The sequence below is a fragment of the Salmo trutta genome, chromosome 7 (genome assembly GCF_901001165.1).
Source record: "Salmo trutta chromosome 7, fSalTru1.1, whole genome shotgun sequence".
Lineage (NCBI taxonomy): Eukaryota > Metazoa > Chordata > Actinopteri > Salmoniformes > Salmonidae > Salmo > Salmo trutta.
Window position 1 is genome coordinate 15,433,874 of NC_042963.1, and position 11,917 is coordinate 15,445,790.

At 40.7% G+C, this 11,917-nt stretch overlaps 1 protein-coding gene across 2 annotated transcripts; it reads right to left on the reverse strand.

Annotated features, from left to right (window-relative positions):
* Positions 1-248: 248 nt before the first annotated feature.
* Positions 249-10,558, reverse strand: LOC115197012 (synaptotagmin-1-like). 2 transcript variants are annotated; one of them, XM_029758131.1, is made up of 8 exons: positions 10,424-10,558; positions 8,117-8,286; positions 6,458-6,544; positions 5,272-5,439; positions 4,969-5,136; positions 4,670-4,787; positions 4,230-4,363; positions 249-918 (listed from the first exon to the last, which is right to left on the reverse strand). In XM_029758131.1, coding segments are annotated over exons 1-8 (1,086 nt in total). In that variant the 5' UTR covers positions 10,425-10,558; the 3' UTR covers positions 249-678. The 2 variants fall into 2 exon arrangements, with proteins under 2 accessions (XP_029613991.1, XP_029613992.1); XM_029758132.1 differs by lacking the exon at positions 6,458-6,544.
* Between the last annotated feature and the right edge of the window lie 1,359 nt (positions 10,559-11,917).

Consider the following 11,917-nt stretch of genomic DNA (forward strand, 5'->3'; position numbering starts at 1 on the left):
ATGGTGACTGCAGGAATGTCCACCAGAGCTGTTGCCAGAGAATTGAATGTAAATTGCTCTACCATAAGTCGCCTCCAACGTTGTTTTCAAGAATTTGGCGGTACATTCAACTGGCCTCACAACCGCAGACCACGTGTAACGCGCCAGCCCAGGACCTCCACATTCGGCTTCTTTACCTGCGGGATCATCTGAGACCAGCCACCCGGACAGCTGATGAATAATAAAGCCCTTTTGTGGAGAAAAACTCAATCTGATTGGCTGGGCCTGACTTCCCAGTATGTGTGCCTGGCTCCCAAGTGGGTGGGCCTACAGTATGCTCTCCCAGGCCATGGAGTCTTTTTGTATGCTAGTCATACTGTCTGTGCAGCATTCAAGTTTGACTATAATGCTATACTATAGTGTACTTGAGTATAAAACCAATAAACAATGGGCTACATAGAAAATAGTTAGATTATTTTCCTATTGTTAACTGGACCTATCACGTATGTATTTCATAAAATGTCTATAAAAATTGCAACTATTTCAATCCATATTGGAATATTTTATCAGCGTTTAAGAGTGCTAGAGCCTCCAAGCTGCTATTAGCTAAATTAAGTAGAGGACGGAAGTGGGTTATTTCTAGCCTCTTCCCACAGTCGCTGGAGTGCCATGAGTCTGGCAAGCAAGTCTTAAGTTTTCTCAAAAGTTCTTATTAATGAAGGGGATCCTGACTGAGTGTTTGAGTTCGAGGATGGAGTCCACTTGTTCACTGGAAAACAGGTTGTGCCACTGGGCGACAGGCTTACGGGGGTTGGACAGCATGTCTGCCCAGTGCCTCTGCTGGTTCCCCGTAGCATCACAACCCAGGAAGATCTTCCCAATAGCATCGTTCCTGGTAAACTTGTCATGGTCCCACACGGAAATCACCAGCTGAAGCCTCTGGAGGGAGGAAGCAACAGCAGACATCAGTCACTGCAAACTGTACTACAGAGGAGGTCCCATCACCTTTTTGTTTAAAGGGGCAATCTGCAGTACAAACAATATTGGTTTTGGTAAACAGCTGAGGAATGGGGTTGAAAAAATATAACCACTCTCAAATTTATAGACGGAGCTATGGATGCAAGGACTGACCATCCATTATATCAAAATTATAGTTTAACCATGCTTTGATGCTATATAGTGTTTGTTTTCAATTAAATCGTTTACAAATTGTGGAGTAAAACAAGCTTATACACTGTGTACAAAACATTAGGAACACCTGGTCTAACCAATGCATATACTGAGCAGGTGAATCCAGGTTTAAGTGTGTAAAGAAGTGCAACGCTGCTAGGTTTTTTAAAACAGTTTCACGTGTGTATCAAGAATGGTCCACCACCCAAAGGCCATCCAGCCAACTTGACACAAGTGTGGGAAGCATTGGAGTAAACATGGGCCAGCATCACTGTGGAATGCTTTCGACACCTTATTGAGTCCATGCCCCGATGAATTGAGGCTGTTCTGAGGGCAAAAGGGGATGAAACTCAATGCTCATATTTTGTATACTCCGTGTATTTTGGGTTCTGATGGGGCACAAAAGTTGAACTCAGCTCATGAGGCATTTTTAAGTTATATTCTTTAAGAATTAATGGCTTTATATCACTCTGTTCATTTGACAGTAATTTACAGGCAGCTCAGTGGCAAGTAAAATTCTATATTTCATATTACAGTACACCTACTCTACTATAAATATGGTATCAAACCAAGTACTGTGATAGACACACGGTACAATACCGTAAAGTTGACTGTATTATACTGTAGAAAAAAGTACACGTTACCGTAATCTGAAGGAACGAATGGATGAATGAAATTCATTGATGGGAGGGGTTTGTATTTCACAGTATTTTACTGTAATTACAAGGGATTGGTACAAGCAGGTTGACTGCCAGGTAAAGTGTTACACATTACAGCATATTAACGAATATTTGGTGTTTTATATCACTTGCACTTCTAAAGGTTCAGTGCAGTCAAAAACTTTTTCTGTGTTTTATATATATTTCCAAACTAGGTTGGAATAATACGGTGAAATTGTGAAAATTATGATAATGCCCTTTTAGTGTAAAAGCTGTTTGAAAAGACCACCTGAAAATTTCCGCTTGTTTTGGTGGGATGGAGCTTTGTCTTGCCTAGTGACATCAAAAGGTGATAAATGAGTCAATAGACCAATAAGAAACAAAGTTCCAAACCCCTCAGCTAGTTTTCAGTTTACACCTCCCCACTCAGACCACTCCCAGACAGTCCTAGAAAAATTTTTGCTTGAGAAATTGCTATTTGCTAAGAAGCTATTTTTGTGTCTTTTTTACCATTTTAATTGAAAACAATCACAGTACGGTACTTAATTGTTACCCAGAAATGATTTGATATTGACATAAAAACAGATGGATTGGACCTTTATAGGCTTCCAAACTGGCAGTCACTGCAAAACGGACCAAAAGGAAATGGCAAAGTGCTCAAACATTTAAAGAGCAACTGAAGGCAGTAATGGCCTATGTGGCATCGATATTAGTCAGAAACATTTATTCTAGTGTCAAAATAGACTACAAAGTATAAATAGGATAATTTTGGTGATAAAGTCAGTATCGTCTAATATACAGATTTGTGAGATAATTAGAAAAATAATGTATGTCACGGAATGAAGGTACCTGTCAAACCACGATGTGTTACGACAGGAAAAACTAAATGTCACCTTACGTTATTCAGTGGTGTTTTCCTTGGGTTTAATTTATTTCAATCGTGCCCACATGCCCACAGCTGGCAGCACCTAAGAAATCATCAATTCGGAACGCAGCTGCACCGGACCCGATCATGAATGCCCATGGTCAATTTGGTTTGACAGTCAATATCCCTATAGGCAAGTTAGGGACCACAGGAGGCTGTTGATGGGAGGACTGCTCATAATAATGGCTGGAATGGAGTGAAGGGAATGGTATCAAACACGTGGAAACCATGTGTTTGGTGAGTTCGATACAATTCCATTGGCTCCATTCCAGTCATTACTATGAGCCCATCCTCCCCAATTAAGGTACTACCAACCTCCTGTGTTAGGGACGATCAGTCAATTGCACAATGTACAGGGGACAATATTTTAAAATGTCAAATGCTCCAAATTTCAATGACTTAAAAACAACAAACCAATTATAAACTGCTGAAATGCATATACAAATATTGAAAGCATTTAACAAGACAACTAAAAGATGTGCAACATGAAAATGTCATATTTACATTGTGTAGTTCATTGACGGTCCCTAACTATCCCCACAGATAGACAATCCAAAGTCAAACCAATTTTGCCACAGGTCGCACACCAGCCGGCTAAAGCTATTTGGCGAAAGAAGTTGGCTAGCTTGCTAGCTAGTCTAGGCTACTTCCAAAGACAAGACCTGGTTATGCTGTTTCAAGTTATCTAGAAATGTGAGTGACTGTAACTGTGTACTGTTTTGCAGAGTGAAAGAACAAACGCTTCTCACGAGATACCCACATCAGAGATTCACAAATCAAAGCACTCCTCCAAGACACAAATCTTGTACTCAGTCGAATTACATAATGAGGAGAATTGAAACCAAGGCTAAAACAAGAAGTTCAGCCCCCTTTAAGGTTTAAGACTTGCTGCCACTCCAATCTGACCCCTATACATTTTAAATTGATGGGGCACTATAACCGCATAGGAGTTGAATTGGTACAACATTCTCACTCATGGGTGCAAGAGGTTAGCTTCTTACAAGGCACAACTCAAAATATAATAATGAGCCAGAAACAACAATACCATGCACCCACTAGTGGTCAAAAGGTTTTTGCTGCTCCAAAGGTACAGTACAGTACTGTATTCTATGGGGTGGAATGGAATTCCATTCTAAATACAGCAATTATTTCCCTGCCTACAGCATTTCCCCACAATGCACCATCATTTACAGTATGCTTCAGTAAAACGTTTCTGAGTATCTAACTGTTGATAATACCATAAATTACCGTATAAATTACAGTTTCGTTAAATATAACTTACAGCTTCGTACTGTGCATTCTTTAAAAAGAGTAAAAATGGATGTACAAATCGCAGATTGACGATTTAAATTACTTTAGCCAAAATATAACAATGGATTGTAAAGGGATGGCTTCTTTTCTGGAGCTCCATAACATGCAGGCAGCTGAGCTTGAAACTGGCTGGAGAGCCAAAAATGCCTCATCTTAGCCATATTCTGAGATACGATCATACTTACTTGAATTTGTTCAAATGACACCACAAATGTAAAAGATTCGTTGAAGTAGGGATTTTGTGTGCACTTTTTAACAGATGTCTTCTTTCTCTTCCACTTCTTCTTGTCCAGAGCTAGCTGCACTTTTACATAGGGATCTACAGTGTACATGAATGACAGTAGAATGTAGTTTTAGCATCCGGTATTATTTGCAATAATCTAAACAGGCCACAATAATCCTGTAGTATTATTTGTAATATTCATAACTCTTAGCCTGGAATCCAGACCTGTTTTGTAACAGTCCACTCCTTGTTACTCCATGTCATATGTTTGGCATATGACACTTTGTACAAGGAGTGGAATTTCAGCACAAAACCGGTCTGGATTCCAGGCTAATCATAACTAGCCTCTTCACAAAAACAACCATTCAGTCTTCCTCTCGGAGAGCCAGGGCTTGGACCTACCTGATGAGCCCCCTAAATCCATACTCTTTAGGTTCTTGGCTTCCAGGATGACAACAGTCAGTTTGCTGGTGGTCGGGACGTAACGCAATGAGAAGCAGATCTCCCCCAGAATTATATCCTGTAATCGCAGAAGGTAACCAGAAACGACATGAACAACCAGTTGGAAGTACAGTATGTAGGCCAATAGTATCTAAATGAAAATTAGGTAGAGGTAGACTAAAGAGGTAGACTACAATTATTTTGCTTCCTGTTCTTGTATCAGCATTATGACCGGTCCAAAAATCAAGTCACATCCTAACCTCAGACTTTGAGGGTTCACTAAGGTTTTTCCACTCCTCGATCACATGATTCCAGTCGATGGTTCCGAGCTGCAGCCTCAGCTCCCCGATGACGTCATGTTTGGAGAACCTATCGAAGTCGAACACCTTCATGACTACGGTGGACTCATTGAGCTCAGCTTTGTCAATCTGGACACAAGACAGTCAGATGAGATTGAAGAGTGGGACAGAGACACAGACTCACTAACACTGTGTATGAAACAATAGCCTGGCTAAAAAGCTCTTAAACATATAAAACATACAATAGGAATATCAATCTAATACCTCAAATGTGAAGTGTTCATTGAAAACGGGGTTGAGGGTTTTCCTGTAGACCTTAGTCTCGAATGTCTTTGACTTGTTGGGGGTGATGTAGACTTTAACATAGGGGTCAGAGGTGCCTCCCAGGTCCATAGCTGGCAGTGCTGCAGCCTGTTTAATCCCCACTGTAAGCTGCAGGGGATGAGAGATGGCAGGAGAGTCAAAGACAGTAGGGAAGATAAAGGGCCACACACACATGCAAGATCACTGTAATTCCAACTGTTGTATGGTATAAAAATAAAGACATTGAAGTATACTTAAGTGACATTTTGAAAAATCAGACATTTCTCTCTTGTAATGTGTAATAATTCATACAATATACTGTATATAAAAACGTATGTGGAAACCCCTTCAAATGAGTGGATTTGGCTATTTCAGCCACACTTGTTGCTGGCAGGTGTATAAAATCTAACACACAGCCATGCAATCTCCATAGACAAGCATTGGCAGTAAAATGGCCTTATTGTAGAGCTCAGTGACTTTCAACGTGGCACCGTCATAGGAGGCTACTTTCCAACAAGCCAGTTCGTCAAATTTCTGCCCTGCTACGGCTGCCCTGGTCAATTGTAAATACTGTTATTGTGAAGTGGAAACCTCTAGGAGCAACAACGGGTTAGCCGTTGAAGTGGTAGGCCACACAAGCTCATAGAACGGGACAGCTGAGTGCTGAAGTGCGTAGTGCATAAAAATTGTCTGTCCTCGGTTGCAACACTCACTACCAACTTCCAAACTGCCTCTGGAAGCAACTCAGCACATGAACTGTTCATCGGGAGCTTCATGAAATGGGTTTCCATGGCCAGAAGCCGCACACAAGCCTAAGATCACGATGTGCAATGCCAAGCGTTGGCTGGAGTGGTGTAAAGCTCGCCGCCATTGGACTCTGGGGCAGTGGAAACGCGTTCTCTGAGAGCCAAGCCTAATCTCCCAACATCAGTGACTGACCTCACTAATGCGCTTGTGGCTAAATGGAAGCAAGTTCCCGCAGCAATGTTCCAACATCTAGTGGAAAGCCTTCCCAGAAGAGCGAAGGCTGTTATAGCAGAAAAGTGGGGACCAAGTCCAAATTATTGCCCATGATTTTGGAATGAGATGTTGGCTTGTGGTGGCTACAGGGTTTTGATAAAGTTACAAGTTCAATAAACTAACTAACCTCTTGTGCCTTGTATTCCAGAGAGTAGAGTAGTCTTCCACGGTTTTTAGCTGAGCCGTAGTTTGCATCATCTGAGCCAGGTTGGACCTGCCCATCAAGAACACTGTCATAGCTTGAACCAGCCAATCACATTCATTGGCTACACAATCAATCCCTCAAGCAGTGGCCCATCCTAACATACAGTCAAAAGTTTGGATACACCTACGCATTCAAGGGATTTTCTTTATTTGTCCTGTTTCCTACATCGTAGAATAAAAGTGAAGACATCAAAACTATGAAATAACATATAGGGAATAATGTAGTAAGCAAAATCATGTAGTAAGACTTAAACAAATCTAAATATATTTTATATTTGAGATTCTTCAAAGTAGCCACCCTTTGCCTTGATGACAGCTTAGCACACTCTTGGCATTCTCTCAACCAGCTTCATGAGGTAGTCACCTGGAATGCATTTCAATTAACAGGTGTGCCTTTTTAAAGGGAATTTGTGGAATTTCTTTCCTTCTTAATGCACTTGAGCCAATCAGTTGTGTTGTGACAAGGTAGGGGTGGTATACAGAAGATAGCCCTATTTGGTAAAAGACCAAGTCCATATTATGGCAAGAACAGCTCAAATAAGCAAAGAGAAATGACTGTCTATCATTACTTTAAGACATGAAAGTCAGTCGCAAAGACCGTCAAGCGCTACGATGAAACTGGCTCTCATGAGGACCGCCACAGGAATTGCTGCAAAGAAACAACTAATAAAGGACACCAATAAGAAGAAGAGACTTGCTTGGGCCAATAAACACGACCAATGGACATTAGAGCGGTGGTAATCTGTCCTTTGGTCTGATAAATCTAAATTTGAGATTTTTGGATGATGTCCGCAAGTGTGCTTCCCACCATGCATGGAGGATGAGGTGTGATGGTGTGGTGGTGCTTTGCTGCTGACACTGTCTGTGATTTAATTAGAATTTAAGGCACACTTAACTAGCATGGCTACCACAGCATTCTGCAGCGATACTCCATTCCATCTGGTTTGCGCTTAGTGGGACTATTGTTTGTTTTCAACAGGACAATGACCTAAAACACACCTCCAGGCTGTGTAAGGGCTATTTGACCAAGAAGGAGAGTGATGGTGTAGCATTAGATGACCTGGTCTCCACAATCACCCAACCTCAACCCAATTGCTTTAGGATGAGTTGGACCGCAGATTGAAGGAAAAGCAACTAACAAGTGTTCAGCATATGTGGGAACTCCTTCAAGACTGTTGAAAAAGCATTCCTCATGAAGCTGTTTGAGAGAATGCCAAGAGTGTGCAAAGCTGTCATCAAGACAAAGGGTGGATACTTTGAAGAATCTAAAATCTAAAATATTTTTTTATTTGTTTAACTCTTTTTTGGATAGTACATGATTCCATGTGTGTTATTTCATAGTTTTGATGTCTTCATTATTATTCTACAATGTAGAAAATAGTGAAAATAAATTAAGAGAAACCCTTGAATGAGTAGGTGTGTCCAAACATTTGACTGGTACTGTACATAAGGAGCTAAGGCTACACCTCTACTTCACTCCTCCACAACGGCGACCAATCCAAGCAACAAGAAATGGATAGAATGGAGCAGACGCTCTGAGTTATCCCACGAAGACCAAGCTAGTACTACCACCTTTACTTACTAGCGATGTAGTTGTGGAACCAGTCACCCCTTGTAGATTGATCTGATGGTCCGGCTTGTTCTTTCTCTTTTTCTTGCTCTTGCAGCAGTATTTCACAAAGACCCAAATAATACACACCAAAAACAGCAAGATGATGACGGCAAAGATGGTGTAAATGGCCCATCTTGGCACTGCGTGAGATAGAAAAAGACAGCAGTTTGTCTCATTATGACACACTTCTGAAGCATGAGGCAAGAGCACAGCCAACAAGATTAAGGAGAGATAAACTTGTAACAAGCTGAAATGGAGAGCTATTTGAAAACATTTGCCTTGCATTTATTTGACAGCAGCAGCCCCTAGCTGCCGAGTCCTGAGAGTCAGTGTAGTCAAGTAGTCTCACACATCTGAATCATGCAGCAAAGAGCACAGCCAGCAGGAGATATGAACATATATAACAAGTGAAAATTGAGAGCTAAGAAATGTGCGCTTGGAGTGGAATTTGGAATTAGATATGTCACATAGAAACAGGTGCCCAGGCAGGCAGGCAGCTCTACTCGGCTATGTCTGTTGAAAGTGGGACAGATGGGGGGCAGTGTAGGGGTGCCCACTCATGAGAGTGTGTGTGTGTGTGTGTGTGTGGGGGGGGGGGGGGGTGGAAGAGGTGCGGGCAGTTAGGTGGTTACTTAGTGAATCTTGTGCAGCAGCTGGTCTATAAACGGCGTTAGTGGGCGTTAGTGGGGCTGGCGTTAGTGGGGCTGGCAGTAGTTTTGTTATTAAGTAGTGGTAGGGGTTATTTTGCCGTTTGCTAATGCGGTTTTAGGAAACATGGTGTATGTATAGGGTGAATAGCTGAGACCCAGAATCAAGAGGAAACAGCAAAAACAGGCAATGAGGAAAAGCAATTTGGGTAATTCATAGCTCAGGTTGTTACTGTGTCTGCTGACAGCAACTGCTCCTTTAACACAGTTACTGTACTGTTGCTCCACAGCAGCCTCTTCTGGTTAAATAAAGCACTAATCATTTTCATAGCTTTGATGTTGAAACTATTTTCAAACTCAAGTTATACCCCCCACCCATTCTTTCTTAACATCCATTCTTTAAAAACATTGTGCCTCTGCTTGCAAAAACTTGGTTGCCGTGACAGAGAGCGGATACTTAGCCATAACCATTGTTAAACAACTGCAGAGTTGAGTGCTGACAGCTCCACACAGGCAGTAGCCCATTAAAAGAGGGTGTGCTGCACACCCTGATAATTTGAGACAAAATGGCCATAGCACAGGGGATTACTTTTCTTTACATGTACACAGCAAATTGGCCAGTATTACCTAGTGTTGATTTTTCAGTGTAAAATTTCTAGAGTTGATTCAGGAGTTAAATTAACTATGTAAGTGTTAAATTAACATTCATTGGTGTTAACAACCAGTGTTGAACCAAAACCACACCCATCAGTATCATATATCCCAGAATGCTCTTTTGTAGGTTGATTTTTCGAATTGTTTGTTTCAATATCTATGTTTTTGCAGGGACATAGATTGATTAATAATAATCCAATGTGTTACTTAATTTATTGCACCATTACTAAAATGGTTGTTCCAGTTTAGATGCTTTAGGTAGTCTCATATCTTAGTCTTCCTGACCCTGGCAATCATTCTGAATGCAGGTTGTGGGTGAATAAATATTCAAAATGTTGGATATCCCCACACTGGCCAGCATAATGTGACTTGCAGACCTGATGTGGACTGTAAACCATGAGTTTGAGGCCACTGTATTAAGTTAAAACTAGGCCCTCAAAATAAGGCCTTATGAAATACGTATTAGATTGTTTTAAATAATTACATTTTAATGATAACATATTCACTTAGGATCTCACTTGGTGAAGTCCACACAACTGAAAATGAATGAATGCAGCAACCATGTCTCTGTCAGTAGCAATACAGTCACGGGTGGTAACTCTACAATTCATTGAAAAGCACTTTGGGAAATATGCAAATAAGGCTTTAAACTAAGCAGTGTGTTAATTTAACACTGAAAAGTGTGGACCCATATAGACACTGGAACAATGTTAAATGTAATACTCTCAGTGTTTATTTAACCCTGGAGAATTTGCTGGGTGGTAAATACAGTTCACATAATTTGAGCGTTAGAACAAAAGTTGAAAGAAAGTACCACAAGAGTTTGTCTCACAAGAGCTTGAGTCGTTGTTCCCATGAACACAACAAACAACCATACAATAGTTCAACAAACCTAATCAATAGATACCTATATTCTGACAGAATCAAGTTTTACAATATAGAAAAACGAATATGTAAGCACAGAGTTAACACTCACTGTTTCAGTACCAGTGTAGTTTGTATCCTTATTACTGTAGCCTACTTGAAGACTGTATTACTCTATCCTTCATCCATGCAGTTCTCCAGCAAAAGGGAGTTACAGGATAACAACAAATGAGGGGAAGGAAGTCACTTTGCCCTGAAAGTCTGAAAGTGGCTGGATCTGTTTGAAGTGTTTATCAGTGAGAAGAAGACGTGATCGCATGGGGAAGATAAATATTATACCATTATGCATTTTGCATAGTTCATTGCTAAGTAGATAAAGGCCAACTTAGTTAGGCTGTAGTCTTTAATATTGTTCCAACTACAGTATCATTTAGAATAACATTTTTGAGTAACCTGTTACAGGTGCGTATTACTAGTATAAAACAACACAATAAGCGGTGTATTCTGGTTTACACACATCTTTCTGTAGTGTTCAAGTACTCAATCTTCAGCCATACAGAGTTTACACTTTACAAACACACATTTAGGTAATCTATTGACAGAGTTGATGCATGTGTCAGTATACCTAATGAGTAACACAACAAAGACATTTCCAGAATGAACCACCCATGGTTTTGACTATATTACTCTAAAAAACATGTATTTTAGACAGTCACGTGATAAGCACATTTTGGAGAGGCTTGAGTGGGTTTCTTTTAAATGTGTAAATATTGCACTGGTATATTGCTTGACTTACCTTTTTGTGCAATGATAACAGATAAGTTTGTTTACAGAACAAACCAATGATGTGTGCTGATCTCAATCAAAAAAAAAATATATAATAATAATAATAATAATAAAAAATTAAAAAATAGATATAGATGTACTATTGTAAAGTGGTTGTTCCACTGGATATCATAAGGTGAGTGCACCAATTTGTAAGTCGCTCTGGATAAGAGCATCTGCTAAATGACGTAAATGTAAATGTAATCGCTTCCCTTTATTTCGTTACAACTTGTAGATAGGTATGGTAGGAAGCCAGTGGAGGCTGATGGGATGAGCTATAGGAGGACGGGCTCATTGTAATGACTGGAATGGAATCAACGGAACGGTATCAAACACGTCAAACATATCAAAACCCGTGTTCGATTCCGTTCGATTTATTCTATTCCAGCCATTACAATGAGCCGGTCCTCCTATAGCTCCTCCCACCAGCCTCCACTGTAGGAAACTTTAATTTATACCCTAACACATTTAACAGAGGCAGTGACTACAACAACTCATGTACACACAGTGACACCACACAGTGTGTGTGTGTGTGTGTGTGTGTGTGTGTGTGTGTGTGTGTGTGTGTGTGTGTGTGTGCGTGTGCGTGTGCGTGCGTGAGCGCATGCGTGTGGTTGTGTGTCAGGGAACACGCACAACATTGGAATGCTTGGCTCCATCAGGATTAGAAGAGGAGAGACATTCGATTGGCTAGGAGATAGTACAGTAGTCTGGAAATGTTTTATACACATGGGGTATACGCCTTCTACAGTAGAGTATCAAATAACGTCTTGGAGGAAAA